The sequence below is a fragment of the Anser anser genome (genome assembly GCF_964211835.1).
Source record: "Anser anser genome assembly, chromosome: 14".
Classification (NCBI taxonomy): Eukaryota; Metazoa; Chordata; class Aves; order Anseriformes; family Anatidae; genus Anser; species Anser anser.
In genome coordinates, this window is record NC_139735.1 from 18890685 (window position 1) to 18911379 (window position 20695).

General features: G+C 34.9%; 1 protein-coding gene across 16 annotated transcripts in view; it reads left to right on the forward strand.

Moving 5' to 3' along the window:
• The window catches only part of LOC310881173 (uncharacterized protein), a 79645-nt gene that overhangs the window by 17188 nt on the left and 41762 nt on the right, over positions 1-20695 (forward strand). For 6 of the 16 annotated variants that reach the window (XR_014572175.1, XR_014572176.1, XR_014572177.1 and 3 more), the window contains one exon: positions 4344-6393. Coding sequence is in view for 2 of the 16 variants with exons in the window: in XM_083798095.1 (XP_083654221.1) it covers positions 15004-15086 (83 nt within the window). In the remaining 14 variants the exon portion in view is untranslated. Of the gene's footprint in view, positions 1-4343; positions 6394-7193; positions 7351-15003; positions 15087-20695 lie in introns of those variants that run through there. The other 10 variants (XR_014572172.1, XR_014572183.1, XR_014572184.1 and 7 more) reach the window with 6 other exon arrangements.

Sequence of the window (20695 nt, forward strand, 5' to 3'; positions counted from 1 at the left end):
ATTTTTTCTTTTCCCTTTTCCTGTGTGTGTGTGTGTGTGTGTGTTAATACTTGCAAGCTCTGTCTAGATTAGCTTTTAGTTGAGAATAGTAACGAGGATAGGGAGCATTCTGAACCATTTACTGGTGGAGACAAGAGGTCCGGAGGGTCAGACTGAATATTGAAATAAAACTCAGACCACATGCAGTGTAAAAGTTGAGGCCTCAGTACCAATTCTTTTGTTCTACAGGTTTGTTGCTATTGCTCCACATTACTCATTAATATGAATACAAATTTCCTTTCAAAATAAGTTTACAGACTTTTGCCTTGTTTTAGCGAGTATTCTTTGTAACATCCCGGCTCTTCTCTTTGAAGAGACATGGCTACACAATAAAAATGTTTTCAAGGTGATTTTACCAAAATAATAGCAGGAATTACACTTTTTGGTTTGTTTGATAATTGCATAAGAAAAATGATATTGTAGAATTCTTGGCTTCCCAATCTAAAAATGTTAACCTAAATTATAGAATTGTACAGGACCAGTTTACCACTTTTCTCTCTTTTTACTTTGTGGGATTTTTTGTTGTTGTTTGTTTGTTTTGTGTGTGGTGTTTTTTTTCCTCAACTTTTGTTGTGTTTCCTCACGAGGCCAATACTGAGAATATTGAACAGTACTACATAATGAGATTAGGTATGTGTATAGGGGTGGAATAAGGAATCTACATGTGTGAACTCTAAGAAACAGGGACTTATAGGAATTGCTGAGATGAGAAGAAAGACTGTAGAAGTGCTTTAGGGGTATTGAGAAAGGAAAGTAACCTTTTACTTATATATGAAAACAGGAAGGGAGATAAAGTAAAATCTTTTCTGTAGTGTTTTCCATAGTTTACTTGAACCACATTTGTTGTAAAATTAGAAGATAATTATACAAGATCTTTTTAGCCATGCACTAAACATTTGTCATCACGTTCACTTACAACTCTCCTTAAGCAAAATCATTTCCTTGTCCCTCCTCTTTTAACAGTTAGCCACTTGGCAATTGAAGAAGGATTTTGACACACTTTCCTAGCAAAACCTTTGTTCCACTATGGATTTTGGCTCAGTTGTTCTCTTACAGCAAGCCACAGCTTAATTTTTAAATAATGTAATTTGTTAGAATCACAGCTCCTTTCCTTCTTTCAGCTCCTGATATTTTCTTGATTCTATTCTACCCAAAATTGAATCAATAATGAAAAAAAAAAAATGCTCTTCTGTGAGGAATGACTTTGCTTTCAAGTAGTGCTAACTTGTGTTCTTTAAATGGTATTAGCTTCTTAATTCCAAGTTTTCTTTCTGACAAATTAATCCACTTCAAAGTACTTTCATTCAAGAATTGTTCAAAAAATAATTTATGAATGGAGCTTTTATCTTGAGGATCCAAGAATTAACACAGACACCTTCTAGCAACAGCAACTGTTTTAGTGCACAATGTCTCACAAAGATTATTTCTCAAGTATAAATTATAAGCTTAACTTTAGACCTAGTCATTTGGCAATGAAATTTTATGACAGTATTTTTACTGGCAGTTTTCTACCAAGTTATCTTCTATCTAGTTTGTAATATATCTAAGGATCGATGGGCATGCATGTTAACTTTGGCTTCAATTTAATATATTTTATAGAACCTTTGTCTACATTTAATCTTTTATGGTAACCCTGAACATAATATTTAATTCCTATGTCACTTAGTGTCCCTCACTACCATGAAGATACATATGTGCTTACAGAACAAACACTTATGATTAATGCATTTATTACTCATCTTTTAAAAGGGGAAAAAGTGACAGAACTATCAGAAACACATTTGTTTAAGATGCATTTCATTAAATAAAAGCAATGAGTGTAGATTTAGCAATAAATGTAATGTCCAGGGATAACTGTTTGAAGAAAGTCTTCAAATAATAAAATACTTTCTCCATAGACTTCTAATTCTTTTATTGTGTATGGATAACACCCTTCCCTCTCGGAAAAATCAAGTAGTCTGGTTTTGAGGTCTTCAGTGCTGAGTAAAAGACATTGAAATTTTCAGTGGCTGAGATCTGAGGTTTACTTCTCTTCAGCAGAAACTCACATTTCAAAGTTACTGTAGGAAGTGGTAAATTCAGACACCATTTCACATATATCTGGTAAGATAAAGTAAAGAAATAGAAAGGGAAGACGACAATGTCCTTAAGGTACTAGTATGCTCATTCCATGTGCAAATCAGATATTCCGTGTTACTCCTCCTTGCCAGCTCTTTTATTTCTTCTTACTTTTTAAGGTGAAACAAAGAAGTAATCTTTTCAGGATTTCAATATCTAAAATTATATTCAGGATTTAGAAACAATTACAGTAAGTGCAGTGGTAAAATTCAAGTTAATAATTGGATTCATACCAATGAAGTCTGAGAGCAGCATAGAGCTGTAACTTTGACTCAGAATCATCTCTTTGAAGAGTTACTTTTTTAAAAAAATAGAGGGCCAAATCCTGGGGCTCTTAATCAGTTTTGGCTTATTCCTGGATAACTATAAGAAAGGAAGTATTGTTGTAGTACTTCTAGTACTACAAACTACTAGACGGTTTCAATCATATACAATAAGGTTTGCAAGTAATTTCTCATATATTAGTTGTCAAAGGAGAGTGAATTAAGTTCTAGTGAATGTCACTTGGCAGTACACTTTTCAGATCCTTTGCAAAACCTTATTTACTGATTGCAGAATCCATTATAGGAATTCCACATCACTCTTCTCTGATTTTCTGATCTATCTCAGAATACTGAGATGAATTTTTAACTCCATAAACACAATCTCAGAATCCAATCTCTTCTTCTTTTTTCCATTCATAATCCTGTCAATTTCCAAAGTGTTTCCTTATTTCTACAGACTTTTTTTCAAGTGTTTCTATTTCTTGTGTTATTTTTAGTATTTATATTTGAATGCTAAAAATAGGAATAATTTTGCTTCCACAGCTGTTGAAATGTCTTGGGTTTTCTTTCTTTTTTTCTTTATCTAGTTTCACTCTTGACAAAAATTCTAAGAATTTCACAACTATGTTGCATAATAGGATGGCAATAGCATAGTGAATAGTGTAAGTTTGTTCTACAAAAGATAGGATTGGAGAGGAAATATTGTGACTTAGTCTTACTCCTCCTGTATTATCATTTAGAACTCTACTTCAGGAAAAAAAAAAGCATAAATTGAACAAGTGCATGTATAATCACTTTCTTAACCAACATTTTTTGTTATTTAATTTGCAGTACCAATACGAAGAGAAAATTATAAATAGTTAGTATAGCTGGGCTGTGTGTTTTCAAGTGGATAATGCACAGGTCATATATTTAGTTCTGGAAAGATTTCCTCAAATCTCTATCTTTTACTGTTTCCTGCTGTGCGCAATTGCTACCCACATTCTTCAAACTTTAGCCAATCTTCAAAAATCATCTGTATTTCTGGTTGTATGAGGGCAATGTACCCAATTTATTACAGCACTTCATTCTCATTTCTTATCTTTAATGAGAAAGCACTAATATTCTGTGTATGAAAGACATAAGATGAAGTAAAATTAAATGAAACAATTCAGCTGAACCTATCTGACTAGCATCATGACTTTTAAACTTGACTATAGAGGTTAAGATAGTAAATGGAAGTGTTCTGTTAGACAGGAAGACACTGTCCCAGCTTTTTCACGTTTTGTCCTAAGTCTTCAAGGAAGAAGAGATTATTGAGAAGAATTCCATGTATTTGCTGGTGATATTGATGCTGCTACTAAACCACAGAAAAAGCTTTTGGTAGTTATGATAATGTTTACCTGGAGACTTGGGAGGATTTGTAGAGCACTTAAACTGACAATAAAGGAAAAAATGACTCCAGCGAACATGAAGTTAGACTGTATTATAGAGAGCAATGACACACTATTTAAATCTAAAAGGAAAAAAATAGATTTAGAGAGAAGGTTATATAGCCTCAGTTAATTTACATTGATTAAAAACTATCCTGTTTGTGTGCATTGAATTGAGATATTTATTTTAAACTCGGCTATTTTATTACACCAATAATTTAGTATTCTTGCAAAGAAGAGCAATTATTCTGGTAGATAATATATAAACATAATTCATCTTCTTAAGTTGGGTGGCCCTGCAGTTTAATACAGTACAGAACTTGTTCTCTATATCCAGACTATTTTAAACACAACATGACAGGCAAATTAGCAATTACAAGTCTTTCCTTTTAAAAGACTGCGACCATATCTGAATATCTGAATATAAAGATTTGAAACCTTTTCAAAACAGTGGGTTGTTTGTGTTTTGTTTTCTGTTTTTTTTGTTTGTTTGTTTGTTTTTTCTTTACAGAAAGGAAGAAGATATAAAATGACTAAAATCTGTGAGAAGACTGGTAGAGCACATTCTGCCACATAGAGGGACAGTCAGAACCATTTATCTCAGTCCTGTGAACTCCTCACTACCCTCCTGTTCTCTGTTACTACCTTATTACTCCAGATTCAAAAGTTGTACTCTCTTGGCATGTCTTAGCTTTAAGAAGTGAAAACTAGGTCATCCGTGTTGGCCATAATAGAACTAGTAATTAATTGTGCGTGTAAAAAAGATCCTTTCTTGGTGTGAAACCTTTATTGGCTGACTCTGATTTGCTTTCTCACAAATAGCTTTCTCTGACTTATTTCTGATATTCTAGATAGTTTCTGCCATACAGAGAACCCAACAGCTATATGATATTTATAATAAATAATTATAGTACATATAGCTCCTAAACAAAAATAAACAAAGGCCACATCTTCAAACATCCGATAGTGTGATCTCACATGATGTGGTCAGGCTACACCGCTTTACAGTCATTGATGTTATAGCCTATCCTACAAATTATCAGACAAGCAAATAAATTGATTTGATTATGGTTTGAGGTTAATTTGTTTCAAATAATGTTTTATGGCACAGAGAATGAGTTCAAATATTAGCATAAGACAAATTATAAAGAGACCTATCAAATAGTTAACATGAAATTTGTATTTTTATTAGGAATTAATGCAAATTGCATTAATACATCATATGATAGCACATCCCTTGAAATGTATGTACAACTTGACATCACAGTCCATTTTCGCAGTTGTTCTTATATCCTGACTTTAAAAAAAAAAAAAAACACAAGTGAAACCTTTGGCATATGCATCTGTACTTTTTTTTCCAAGTTTATACTTCTTAATGAAATTACTTTTCATGGTTTATGAAATGTTTTGTCATAAAGTAGTCATTTAATTCTTGTGTTTTAATTGTAATGGACTATTATCACTGCTGATTTACAATATATTATCCTCTTACAGGCAAATTTAATCACAGGAGCTCTACTTCCCTCCAAGCTTTACAGGAGAGAAAATTCTGCCATGTATATTATTTAGCAAATAACTGAGTATTTTAAAAGGAGAAAAAAATATCCTGAAAATCAACCAAATAAAATTAAGCTTTTATTTGAGTAGAGAGGAACTTGCAAAGATCTGAATGGTTAGGGGAAAAATAATAATAAAATAAATAAAAAGAGAATAATAGAGTCTTCATGTATCAACATATCCTGGTTTCAGTTAGGACAGAGTTAATTTTCCTCCTAGTAGCTGGTAGGGTGCTATGTTTTGGATTAGGATGAGAAGAGTGCTGATAACGTGCTGATGTTTTGTTACAGAGCAGTGCTTACACCAAGCCAAGGACTTTTCAGCTTCTCGCTCTGTCCTGCCAGCAGGCAGGCTAGGCGTGCAGCAAGAGCTGGGAGGGGACAGACCCAGGACAGCTGACCCAAACTGGCCAAAGGGGTATTCCATACCATCTGATGTCATGCTAAACAATATATAGGGGTGGCTAGCTGGGGTGGGTGGGCCGGCTGCTCGGGGATAGGCTGGGCATCGGTCAGCAGGTGGTGAGCAATTGCATTGTGCATCACTTGTTTGGTACACATTATTAGTAGTAGTACTATTATCATTATTATTATTATTTTCCTGTCTTAATAAACTGTCTTTATCTCAACTCACAGGCTTCACTTTCCTGTTTCTCTCCCCCATCCCAGAGAGGGAGGGGGAGGGAGGGTGAGTGAATGGCTGTGTGGCCGGGTTAAACCACAACACAACATCAGAAAATAGTTGGGGAAAAAAAAATGAAGTTGTTTGCATGTTAAAAGAAGAATCAATAAATATAAAAGTTACCTGAATAACATTATCTCAGTTGTCATACCTAGGCAATTTTAACATCAATATTTCAGTCAATGTGAGAAATTTTTTTCATAACCATTTAAAGCTTTTCATAATTCTATTATTTCTTCCCCAGGAAATAGTAAATGATGCTGCCAAGATATTTCAATTTACTTTGTTCAGTAAATCGAACTTTGTTCAGGCTACTCTCTTGCTCCCCTGTGGCTCTTCTCCATTATGCTGATTTTTCTCTAGAAAATTGTGCAAATGCTCCCTTTTTGAAAAGCCAGTTCTGCAGAAATGTGGTTTGGGAGATTTTTAGTTACAAAAATGAGTTACTTCAGATGACTTGGTTTTACTTAGGGAAGAGATTTTTAGCTTTTTTCACCATTTTTATGAGCCAACCAGGCAATTGCCTATATATTAAGACACCATTACCACATCACAGGCTCTCCCAGCTGGTGTGGGCTGTAACCATCTGTGGTTCAGCATGGTACTTCAAATGGACGGCCAGTTTCTCTTTGAAATGTAGCAAAATATGAAGTGAAGAAAAAAGGCATTAGAGGCATCTGCACTGCCTATTTACTCAGTCATAGTTCAAGAAATAATTACTAGAAGTAGAGTTATTACAGTTTAACATATAGGAAGCAAATGTAGGTGCTATTTGCTAGCAAGCTTTGCTGAGCCTTTCTATGCAAAACAAACGCTTTTGAGTAAATATCATCCTGTGAGCAACAGGGGGTCAAGGAATGAGATCTGTTTACATACCATCCTAGATGATAAGTCTTGATTTCACTTGTCCTAGCAGTAAGAGTTTATGTCCTCAGAGAGCATGTATGGCAGCTAGAAAATGATGATTTCTTGAATGCTTCAAAACCTGCCACATTTTGATGGGAGAAAAAAAAAAAAGGAATAAAAATAAGCTGTAAATTTTGAAGTTTAGAGTCAGAAAAGTCATGTCATTCAGGCAACTCAAGTAAAGCCTTCAATTTATTTTCTAAAAATTGCTTTTCAGGGACTGACACGGGCGATCCATGGTCTACAGTACTAAATAAAACGAAGAAAACAAGAAAAAAAAAAAAACAGGAGACAAGATTCTTATCTGAACAAAAGGCATTATTGTGATTGTGTCTTCCTTACACTTACTAGTCCAATGCAAAGGACTATCAACCCTATTTCATTTTCCAGTGCATTCTTGAGTTCTTTTATTGACTGTGACATGTCTTGCATTCTTATGAGTGGGATAGCCAAGTCTTGCTTGGTCTGGTACCACACTTCTAGAGAGCTGCCTCTTTGTTGGCAGAGAGCTGCAGAGCTTTGTTCCCTGCTCAGAGTTTGATGTAGATATAATTATTTTGTGAAATGCAGTAAGCAAGACATGCATACTTTGATCTCTGTAAATACAGCATGACAATTTTAAAAACTCAGGTTCTTTAAGAGACACAACTTTCCATCTTTCACAAGTAAAGACGAATGTATACAACAACTACTGTTCCTAAGCTTTTTGCTATTGCCAATTATGTCAGAAGTAATAGGTTTCTTAACAGAATCAGGAATATTAAATAATGTTTCAACAATTTCTAGCCAATTTCTGGACCTTTAATTGAAGTTGCAGGTAAACATGAGTTTAAATTCAAAGACCATGGGATGGGCACTTGTTCTGTCCTTCTTACTTTGAAGGGAGATGGCATCATCTATAGTAGAGGGACAGTGTGAATATCACTGAGTCAGTACCACCTGAAACCATAACAGTTACTCTCACTGAAGTTTCAGTCAATCCTTATGAAGCTGTTAATTCTTGCAAAGTTAGCAACTTAATAAGTTAGGAGATATATGTAACTGTGTTCATTTGTCTATGAGCTTACATCTGTTCCTAGTGCAGTCTAAAGTGGGCTGTAAGGTAAGTAAGATGTTGTATCACGTCTTGCTACCTGGATTGCTTGTTTGATGCTGAGAAATGCCAATTTTGAATTCATGGTCAGAAGGTAGCTATCATTTAAATATAGCTAATGTTTTAGAATTTTTGTTTTATATGTAACTGAACAAAATAGTTACAGACACACACACATACCAGGATGATGATAAATAAAAAACAATGTGCCAGGATAGAGCAAATTGATTTTGAATGCTGAGTCAGAGACATGAGCAAATGTTGAATTCTAAATTGAATTGAGAATCAATGAGTTTCATTTAATAACCAAATGTTTGAATGTTACTTATTAAAAGTTCCAGATATCTGAAAAGAGAAAATCTTACAGATTCAAAATAAACAGTAGCAAAAAAGTAAATGCCGTAATTTAAACTCTGTGTTTTCAACATGGCTGATGTTTTTTTTCAGATCATAGCTGACAGAACAGTAAGCGTCAGGAATCTTGTTTCCAATGTGGATTCCAAAGAAGGGTTTATGCCAGTAGTCAAAGATTCTTCTGTTCTCCCTTGCCATGTTTAATCCCTTCCCATTCATTTTGTCTTATTTATTCTAATTGTAGATCCACATCTTCTCTATCTCAGCTTGTCCCACTTAATTTTATTTACCTGTTTACTTAGTGGCTCTGTTTCTCATGCTTTGTAGACTCATCGTTCAGATTATGGTCTAGTCAGCCCACCCATTTGTCCTCTTCCTATATGTGATTATAGTGTCCTCTTGGTGGTACACGGCCAGGACCATGTCCAAAATGAAGATGAAATAGATCTAACTGATTTGAATTTAATTTTGAACATATTTTGCTTGCTTCTGATTCAAATGCGTAGATAAATTCATCATAGTGAAGACCTGCTAGAAAACATTAACTTTACAATGAACATGTAGCAATATAACGCAAAACCAAGTAATTTTCAAAGTTTTGTCTTTTATTGGAAGATATGTAATTTTAACTTTGAACTACAACAGGACTCAAATTATTTGTCCTTCCTTTTAAGTTGTGTTCTTCATTTCAAAGTCTATGTGATGTACTTAGATCAAGGTCATCAGAACTGAGGCTGAGCTTGTGGATTTTTTTTTCGGCAGTGTTGAAAGTATTTTGCTTTATACTTTTATCAAAGAAACATTATAGCCTAGAGTTACTTGGCTATCAGTGGGGGAAAACATTATTTCAAACTTCTTTATGGGGGGAAGTGTAAATAACAGAATAGTTAGTCTGCACTTTTTTGATCAAAATCTCATTTCTGACTTTATCCTAATTAATTTTATTGCCTGTACTTGACTGAAGGCTATGCCTTTCATGGATGATATGTATTATTATTAAATGGAAGGCTTGCCTCTCAGTTTCTATCTCCCACATTTCTGTAAACTACTCAGATCATTGTGGACCAAACTGATATCCTTGCTAAAGATGTACAGGGAAAAACAACCTGCACAGTTCTCCAGAGATTGTAAAATGTTTATAATGAGTAATTAAATCAAGAGTTCTTCTGAAAATATAAATATCATCCAAGATATGTAAGGATTGATTTTTCGGAATTTTATGAGCTGCCATAAATTATTACAGATTTTCAACCTTCAGTATTACGTTTTTTCAGATGTAGATGAAAACGGCTCTGATATATTCCTACTAGATGTACCATTTTTGAAGCTGAAGATTCAACCAAGTTATGGTACAAGACTAAAATATGTCTGATTTTTTCTTACTCTTCTCTAGATTAGATCCTGAGGTGTCTGACATTTACCTTTGCAGATGCAATTTCATAATTTCTCTACCATTAATCCAGCCTATGGCTGCAATTTCCTGTGTATCAAGTCACCCCGCACATTTGGCTTTGGCAGTTTTTCCTTTGGGAACTTGTGACATCATTTTTTAGAAGTAAAGGAATGTCCTCAAAATTCACAAATTTGATTTTTAAAAACTACTTTTGATTTGATTTGGTAATCAATTGTATGAATAGTAGAAAGAAACTTTTCTCTGTGTAAGGATGTCAAGAAGTACTTTGATAAAGCAGTTTACATGCATATTTAAGTCACTTAAGGGATTGGCATACCCTGATGGGAACTAAGTCTGACCTAATTTCTTAGATCACTTCTGAAGCTGTTTTTGTCTCTGCCTACTCACTCCTGTCTTGGATATTAAACTCTTCTGAAGCAGCTTTACTGCTTTTATGCCTCTAAATTCCAGGACATGGGCCTTTCTGGTGGGGAGAAGATCCAATGTTAAACATAACTGAGCTTACAGCTCTGCTTACAGCTATACCTGTGCAGAGAAAAGCAGTTCTGTCACGTATCTCAGTGCCTGAGGTGTGTTGGCAATTTAGTTTTACCTGGAAATAAAAGTCTTTGTGCTGATGAAGAAGGATCTTCCGGGGCCTGAGGTCAGGGGCCACTGGAACGGGGCAATCAGATTTCTTTTCAAAGGTGGGAGGCACTTTGTAGCAGGACATGGGCCATGAGTCAGGCCTCATAACAGTATGCCAAACCCGACCTCTCCCACACAGGCCTGCAGGGAAGGCAGCCTTTGTCTCCTGCTGCTGTGCTGGGAAGCTTGTGGGGAGGCGAAGAGCATAAGCAGCTCTGAGGAAAATCCTGTTGAGGAGCAGCAGAGGAGAGGTAAAATGGCCTCCTGGGGTCCTCACGCACCAGTTGCAGCCCTCTGCATCTGACAGGGAGAGTGGTGCCAGTGGTGGGAATAACTGAGGTTGGCCACTGGCCACCACACTGGTCCACAGTGAGGGCAGGCTGAGATGTCCCGTCAGCCAGGCAAAAGGCCAACACAGGTGTGGGGACACCATTGCTCAGGCCAACGCTGAGGGCCTGAGGTAAATGTTACTCCGCTGCTTGGGACAAAGGCCCAGGGAGTCTCGCCTCAGGTCTTCTCCACAGAGCCTCTCCTAGCAGTCTGGTTTCCAAGTCCTACAATCCCAACTTCAGCTGTATAGTTAGGATACAGCTATTTGGTGTTTTCAGGGTTTCTCTGCCATTTCAGCCATAACCCAGGCTTATGATGGTGTTCTTGGTCCTTGACATCCTCAGCACCCAATGCTTCTAGACTTGACCTCTGGTAATCAAATTAGGCCTCTGCTACCTTGGTATACCCCCATTCACCACCACCACCACAAAACCAAAACTAAAACACCAAAAAAAACCACCACCACCCACTCAGTGCTTTTAGTACTTTTTTTTTTTTTTTTTTGACAAGGGACACAAGAAATGCAGTCCGTGGCACCATTTCCCTCAGAATACTTAACTTTTTCTAGTCCTCAGTAACTGCTGCTAAACCAAACAAACTAATGCATAAACAGGCCTTGGATTTCTGTGTCCTGAACTTCATTTTAATTTGTTTTTGGTAAGCCTTTGTCTCTCTGGAGACCACTATGTTAAGGTTGTGCATCTTACCAGACTCCCAAAAGCAAGAGTAAGACAACCTGGTCCTGTCCATACTCTTGCAAAAGTGTATATAATGCTTACTGCAAAGACTGTGTATGTATCTTTTAATGGCAATTTTTCAAAATTGTATTTCAGACTGTTATGCATAGAAAAAAAATAAATCTGAATCTACCTTTAACTTACATGTTTGAAGATCATACACTTATATCAGTGTTTAATGTTAGCCCTGGATTGCTCCTATTCACCACAGAAGTTTAGAAGCTTCTATTGGTGTCAGTGGTTGACTGAATATAATATTTGATAATAACAAATCTGACGTTGTAATAAACATCTCATTTGAAGCAATGATAGTAGGCTATTATTCTAAGCAGCCTTAAACTTCCTTGGCTGTAACAAATTATTTAGAATTATTCAGGGTGAAACATACAGGTGAGTTGTTAATGGAGAAGCTGTTACCCCAAAGTACTCTTTTAATCAAGAATTTGAAATGCAGACTGGAGGAGAATTTGATACTATAATAGCACCTTTCATACTGAAGGCATTCTGAAGCAATTTTCAGTAATGAGCTAGATAGTGTGGGTGCTCTGCCTGTGCAGGGAATACAAACACCAATAGCCACAAATTAGTCAATATAAGCTTTCTTACACAGAGATTAGAGTAAGGAAATTTGTTTGACTGGAATGAAGAAAATCGCTTAAGAGACTGCACAGCTACCCAAAGATCATTTAAAAAAAAGTATTAGCATTTTCACCTCAACACAAAAAGGAAGTAACTAAGTTAAAGGTTTTTTTGTGGGTATGTTTTCAGCAGTAATTTCTAGTAATTTCCCACCAGTGCTTCAAGCCTCAAAAATAAGACATCTGCATACACCTTCACTTCAAATAATCTAGGAAAACAAACAACAATATAGCTAAAAGCCAGACAACATCATTAGAGGAAAAAAAAAAAGTTTTTCTCTGAAAACAGAAAACTTCAGAGAGAGAATGTATAATTGAGATGTAGTGATCTTTAATTTTTGTTGTTGTTGTTTCAGTGAACATTGGTACTCAACCAATGGCATAAGAGGCTTTCAGTCTCATTTCCTCCAGGTTAGTGGGTGGAATAGAGCAAAAATCTCGCATAAGGTGTCTAAAAGTGATTTTTGTGTTAAGAAAAGGAGAAATAAAAGATTCTGTGTTCTTGTATTAGGAAATCAATAGCCATGCTGTAAAGATTCACATAATGAATGATGTTAGAGAATGGGAGAGAGGAAGTTTCCTGCTTTGGTATATTATACATTGAAATGCTTTGTGTATTAGTGCCTAGGATCAACTGTTTGACAATGAAGTCTCTGAACTATTGATTTATATATCACTGGAAAACATCCTTATAGGTGACGTAAAAGTCTGTAAAAGCTGACGGAGTCATATGAGAGCAATATACTGTACAAATCTACATAAACTTCCACTAGAGAAAAATAATTTGAATATTTGAAAAAAGTTTGTGTCAACCCTAGCTGAAGAAAAAATGGAAAGTTAAAGAAAAGAAGTTGTGATTTACTCTGACTGAAAAGCTGAACTCAGTTTCAAAATGTAACTTTAATGAAAAGAATTCAGAAAAGGTGACATTTGAGTAACAGATAAAGGGATATGAAAATGTTTTAAAATTGGTACTCCTAAGGAAGTAGAAATAAAATTTTTGGTCAGTAAAGCAAAGATTTTGCTACTCCAAGGATCAAAGACTTCTTTCTTAGTTTCTGAAATTGTCAGTAGGTTAACCATGGATTTGAGCGTACAAGTTTTAGATAATAAAAGATAAAACAGACTGACTTCCAAATACAAGAACGTGGGATAGCTACACAGGAAGAATAACTTTATGTACAAGTCACTGGAAAACTGTTTTCTTATTTTGACAAAAATTTCTGATGTCAGCTCAAGCAAAAATCTGGAGCAATTAGAATTTGGTGTATTGGAACACCGGATCCATAATTTCTTTGTTTCCTCTACTTATAAAATTTTCATGTTCAAACACTTCCTGGATTTGCAGGGATAGTGTCATGAGTTTCAGTTAACAAATGTGGATAAGATGTTCAAATGTCACTGTGAAAAGTTATCACTGACAGGCATAGAAATTCAAATACAGAATAACTATGTTGCTTCTCTGACATTTTTATCAAGCTGAGTAAAACGTTCTGGTTCTGACAGTACTTCTTTGTATGTTTGGCTTTAATGACACTCCGTTTTTATTCATATGCTATCTGAAATATATTTTTCCACATTATATATCTTTTAAACTTCTTTCACATTCTTTGACTAGCTCATTGAAGATGAGACAAAATAATGTGGTACCTTATCATGTAAGTGTTGTGCAGTGCAATACCTCTCCAAATGAGCAAAGGGGAACAGATAACCTTCTAGATACAAAAAGTTTAAAGAAGAAAGTGACCAAGAGAGTTATTTGCCAGTCTTAATTTTTGTAACAGGAAAACCATTGGCAGTTCCAAGACTTTTTAGAGAATATTCACAGAATCACAGAATTGTAGGTGTTGGAAGGGACCTCAAGAGGTCATCGGGTCCAACCCCCATATTGTTTCATTGCATATCAAAACATTTGATAGGAGAAGCACCATCATACTAAACATTCTGACAATATAATTGTCTGCAATCAAACAGCCTGCTGGAGGAAAAAGGGATCTGAATTTTGAGTAATTAAAAAGATGGTAAATTGCTATCACCTCTATTATTATTATGTTATTATTGTGTCTCATTTTCCTAACTTCAGGCTGGATGAGGTACAAACCCATTTGTGCATTAGCTACATGAACATCTATCTATCATGCTACAATCTTGAAGGATCCAAAATGCTTTCAGGGGAGCATGGGACAGAAAAAGGGGTATTCCCTAAGCAGAACCCAAGCTATTAAACTGCATATTCTGTTAATGTTTTCCATTTTTAATTCTGTAACTTCATAAAACTTGGGGGGGGGGGGGGGGGGGGGGGGTCTCTGGATGTTTTTGATTCTACTTACTTCTATTTACATTGTTCTCAAAATTACCTTTCTAGATAATGAGAATTACCTTGTAAATATCCTGTCTTGTTCAAACTACAGCTGCAATAACTTGTTCAGAAACATACTTTGAACTGAGTGTTTTACTTAAAATTCATCTCGTAAGCACACACTCCGTAAAATATGTAAAATAGTTTTTGAATTGATTTTGGTTTTTATTAATCATGTTTATAAACGTGTATATATGTACACATTAAGGCTGGGAGGACTGATAAGAAACAGTGCATTTCTAAGAACGGCATCATGGTGTTTGCAAATATATCAAAAACTGCCATACTAGATAAGAAATGATTTCCCCAGTACTTCGCTAATATATAAGAAGTTCTTAAACATGCTGTACATTACTGCCTGCCTTATTTGCATTTGTCATTTTCCAGGGCTAGTCCGTTATCAACATCATAGCTTCTGTGGTTGTACTGTTCACAATAAATTACTTTTTTTTCTTTTCTTTTTATTTAACTCAAGGTTATCTAATCCCTCAAGAGCACTTAAGGACAGTAAGACTATGAAGAGACAGAGAACAACAACTGAAGTTCCACCGCAAGCTAGTAAGTTCAACGTTTTCACATTTGGTATTTACAGTGAAGAGTACAGAAAAGATGTGGAGACTTTGCACCATTGTGCAATAGACTATGACTCATTGCAATCTCTTAACTTGCACTGTGAACAGAACACTGCATAATGGCAAGATAGAAAATTTCAATAATTTTAAGACAATCGTATGTCTAGTTTTTGGGGATAATTCCTTTATTTGTTAAGTATTAAGGGGAGAGAGAGAGTGGCAATTTATCTGGTCAAATCACAGACATTCAAAGATGTTTGCTCTTCAGTTACTAAAGAGGCTTGGAGTGGCTAGCTGAGTCTTATGTATCATTTAAATGTCTGAGTGAAGTCACATCAGTCTCATGCTGTGCATCTAACTAATAATTTGTGATCACAAAAAATAAATTAAAATACTATTTGAAAATTTCTAGCTTGCGTAGGTATAAATAATTGTAAAATCACAAAAGTATTAGCAATGGGAAAAACATGGAACAGAATTAATCTAACATGACTTCAGATACAATGCTTACAAGACAGGATAAATATATTTGTTCTTAAAAAATCAGTAATTGAGGAAGTTACTGCAAACAATAATTGTTATCTTTTCTATTATCATTATTGTTTTAATTTCTCTGAATAGTATCCACACTCTAATATGTACTGTAGTTTTCAAAGTTACAACTAGATTTCAGATCAATCAGGAGATTTCTGTAAGAGTTTTCTGAATGTCACAGGTATTAAAATGTAATTTTTCATTTTTTTAACCAAGTATATCCTTTATCCCTTAATTCCCATTTTCTTTCTCTTTTTTTTTTTTTTTTTGGCTCCCATAACTACCTACTGACTATTAATTAAAAATAGATTAGTACAATTTTTGACACCTCATAAAATTACACTTCTGACATAGCTATCTTGTTTAGTCCTTTTTCATTCATCAAAACTGAGATAATATTGGGGGATGATTTAACTATTCTTGCTGACATAACGAGACTTTCTGAAGTGCTTTTTATCTGAAAGGTGGATTCTTTGTAAACATGATATTAAAACATACCTGAAACCCAGTCTCCTGAGAAACACCTCAAAATGTAGTTCTTTCTTCTGCTAAATCCAGAATCGTTGAACAATCTACATCTGGAAACTGATCTACATCTTGAAGCAAACATTATTACTTGTTCTGCTTTAAGTCAAACTAAACATTTAGACAATTTCTAATGGAAAGAAGGTTGGACAGTGTAGTAACAAATTGGAGTCAGGAGTAAAAGCAAAATTAGTTGCTCTGGCACAAGCTCTTGGCTTGTTATGGAGGAAGATGATTACTATAATTAGTGGCAGTGAAGATGTACAATCCTCTTTATGAAATAGCTGTGGATGATCTCCAAAAAATTATTATGGTGGCTGTCTAGCCAAAAGAATATCAAAAGGGGACACCTGTGTTCCAGATAGGAACAGCTGTAAATATGTTGCATAAGCATCACTGCACTCTAATGTACTGTACTTGTTGCTGGAGTCAGCTTGAGATGGAGAATTGGTTCCATCTGGAAGATAATGAAGAGAAATGGACAACATTTAAGAAAAGATCCCCTTTCCTTCACTTTTTCTCCTTATTGTTTTTTATTACATTTGTCCTTTTTTTTCTGGATGGCGGATACAGAAACATGGTCACTGTTCTGGCTAGGAAGGACAATCTATGTCTTTTTCTGGCCATTTTGAAATAGAAAACAGTTTCTGAGATTTCTATTTTATTTTATTTTTTAAAGAGGAAATGAGTTTGATTGTGGTGCACTCTAAAACCTGCTAGCTCAAGACTTTTACAAGAGTAAGGCAGAGGAATGGTTAGGTTTGCCAACTGTAGTGAGGTTCCTGACACTTAAGTCTATTGTCACCAATTTGTTTCTTGACATTTAGAGAAGCAGAAATTTGTGTATGTGGAGAACTGTAATATTGAACTTCCTTTTTATTTTATATGCTACCTAGAGTCCAAATAATGCAAGGGCATATTTGAAAAGTTTTATCTTTGGGTCTGGGAGCTTAAATTCCATGTAATTTATGTATTAGACATTCAAGTCCATTTTTGAAGCTGTGGTTAGGTATCTTATCTGTTTGGGGGGCAGTTATATTGTTTTAAATGTGCAATATTTGCTCAGTCAAACTTGAAGTCTGTCAACAGAGCTGATCTGGTATTAAGTGCAATTTCAGCCAAATTGTCTATTATCCTGCTACTGTAACATAAACTAACAGTCCTATTCATCATATATCTTCCAGCTGTATCTTTACAGCCATTACTGATCACATATATATTATTTTTTACTCTTATGGTGCTGCCAACTATGGAGTACAATGAATGAGGAAAAACTTTGTAATAGTAATGTTACATAAATAGTACTTTCAGAACAGGGAGAGAAATAGTGTATCCAAATGAAGATTAAAGAGAATTTGTGGAGAAGAGCTACCTGAATTGGAGAAAAGTCAGGAACCCTGGGGCTAATGAGCTCATTCTCACAGAAAACACAAGGCAAATTGTGAAATCATGCCCAAAAGTACAGATGATCAAAAGTATATCATTACTTCCACATATGTTTATTTCATGAAATAACAAATAATATTATGCAAAAATAGCTGCAATCATGACTTTAGTAGCAGTGCTGGAACATCCATGTAAATCTAAAAGAAATTATTATGTGAAATGATGCTCTCCTTCTAAAACGAAGAGAAAGTCTGACTTGATGGGTGACAGCAAAGTCTGCTCTTTTTTCTTTAATCTCTTTAAGAGGCCAGCAGATACAGCAAAATGTGATCACTTTATAATGGTCTCTTTCACAAAGCAGGGATCTGAGGAGGCCTTATATTTGATGCTTCATTTCCCAAACTAAAATCCCCTGCTTTGACGTTGTTCAAGGTGAGCTTAAATAGGGCAAGAGGCATGCTGTTCTTACAGCTGTATTTGTTCAGGTGCACAGATCCCAACTGCATGTGGCTACCCAGTCCCTATACTAAATGCCAGAAGACAGAAAAAGGAGAAATGTCTAGGGAGGAGAATTCTATTTAAAGGTCCTGCTATTGTTAGTACAGTCACATTGTCCAAATGCATTATAATTAACAGTATCAAACATATGATTTTCTCTTCCTTGCCATGAAAGAAAACAAATTATATCATTCTTTCAGAGTGATAATGTTCAGATTTGGTTGTGTTTAAGAAACAGAGGAGTGTCTTCCTCTTTCTTTCCAATGAACTGCAAGCTTTACCTTCTTTTTTATTCTTTCTTTTTCTGTTTATTCTTCTGTTCTTTTTTTCTCTCTCTTTCTCTCTTTCTCTTTCTCTCTTTCTTTCTCTCTCTCTCTTTCTCTCTCTTTCTTTCCCACTTTCTCTCTCTCCTCTCTTTCTCTTTCTCTCTTTCTCTTTCTCGCTTTCTCTCTTTCTCTTTCTTTCTCTCTCTCTCTTTCTTTCCTTCTTTCCTTTTTCTTTCTTTCTTTCTTTCTTTCTTTCTTTCTTTCTTTCTTTCTTTCTTTCTTTCTTTCAGTTTCTCATAGAGTTCTTATTAAAGGAAATAAATGTTAATAGGATGCTTCTAGCAGTATAATTAAAACTTTCTGGCTTGATTAAAGTCTGCAGACTATCAACTGCTAAACCATAAGAGATTCTGCCATTGGCATTTTGGAATATGCAGTGCATTCAGATGAAATGTCCCAAAGGAGGTTTATTTTCTTCTAAGCAGGCATAATTCATGACAAAAATTGAAGAAGAAAACCATGCAGTGAAATAAAGTAAATAAGATAGTTGTAAGTATGAGTGAGAATTGTTAACATGCAACCAAAAATTCATGCTGTTTCCCAAGACAAGGCATTACATATATATATATATTTTTTATATATTCTGTATACATATTTGTATAATCATACCATCTATATTACATGAGATGCTATATAAAAATATAGATATAAATGAAACGCTAAATAAAAATATATGTGCTGTAGACAGCAGTAATATCCGAGCATCTGCCTTGCTTACTAATAAGGCTAAGACACTGAATGGGGTGAATCATGTTGCCAAGAAATAAGTTCTTGTATGCATTTCTGAAAAAGATTTAAGAATGTGGGCATTTCATTGAAAAGGAGGTGGGCAAATATTTGTGTGAAATATGAAATAACAGGTGGGAGGACCTAGGTGATGTGCAAAAAGATTGTAAGTTCTATTATAAATTATCCTTTCATCAGAGAGTGAAATAAATTCCCTGCTGAGGTCAAGGGAGAGTAAAAATTGTTAATTTGTAATAACTTGCAGATGGTAGAAAATTGGTCACAAAATGACAAGAGAATATGATTTTATCATTCAATTCTCTGTAACAGTCCTACTCTTTTTTTTTTTTTTTTTTGTAACCCTGGAATTTGTCCAATTTGCTTTAGAAAGAAAATAAATTCTGATTAACTTTAATTTAGTTGTGTTCATCGTACACAACCTGAGGCTTGAAACATGTTGTTGAAGATTTCATAAGAAAAAAAGAAAAAAGACAACCATAAGATATTTTGATTTTCTTCCCTTCTTTCCTTTATTTTAATTTATTTATTCAGCTCAGGCCTGCAAATTGCTTGGAAATAAGATCTACAGTGCATGATACTGACTTGATACTGACTGCATGATAGGTGAAAGTGTGACGCTGTACTAAGTGATTAAATTTAATTGTTGTACTACAATTTTATCTAGAACAATTCAGGTAAATCTCCCTATGCAAGTGTAAGTCATCTCCAACATTTATATGTGTTTGTTTAGGTATGTTCTAACTCAGACTCTAACTCAGTTGGTGGAAGGTAAAGCGGTGAACCACCAAGATATACTGGTTTTAATTCTTCTAAATCCCAAATAAAAAATTCTGTTGCTCGAGTCATTCTTTTGTCATAGCTTTGCACATTCCATTCTGCTATTAGATCTTCTCAATGCTGATCCCAGCATTCTTCTGTATGAACCAATCCCTGCCTCTGGATTCCTAAATCATGGCAGTTTTCAAAGACTTGTCAGGCAAATCTGGAAAAAGCATTAAAAATATTTGTACACAGCCACTCTACAACTGCATGAAAAACCCTTCCTCCTAATATAACTTCAATGTATAATGGGACTATTACAACTGACATGCTGGGTGCACAGACTCACCTTCATTTTCTGCAGAGATGAAATTAGCAGCACACAGGTACATCAAGATCAGCTACCTGGAGCCTTTCTTCATCAGGATGGTGGCCTAATTCAGCTGGCTTTGTGTTAGGCCTTGTTTAGTTTAAAAAAAGAGTTTGTTTTCCAGCATGAATCATACCAAAGCAAGAATAGCGCTTTGGAATGCTTAATAGTCTTTCTCCCACTAATTTTATTTAAAGATATCTCTGGTGATTCAAATTTAACTATCCTTCAACTCTGAAACTTTTTTGCCATATGGGTTTCCCAGAGTTGTTACATAATTTCTCATAAGCTGAAGAAGCTTAGTTATTAACATTACTTGAAGCATTTTTTTAATGACGTGAGAAAAATTAAAAAACAGAAAAAGAAAAAAAAAACTAAACAACTAAAGGAGATTAGGTGTTGGTTATTTTATATTCTCAGAGAGCCACAAGTTTATATACTATCTTCTAA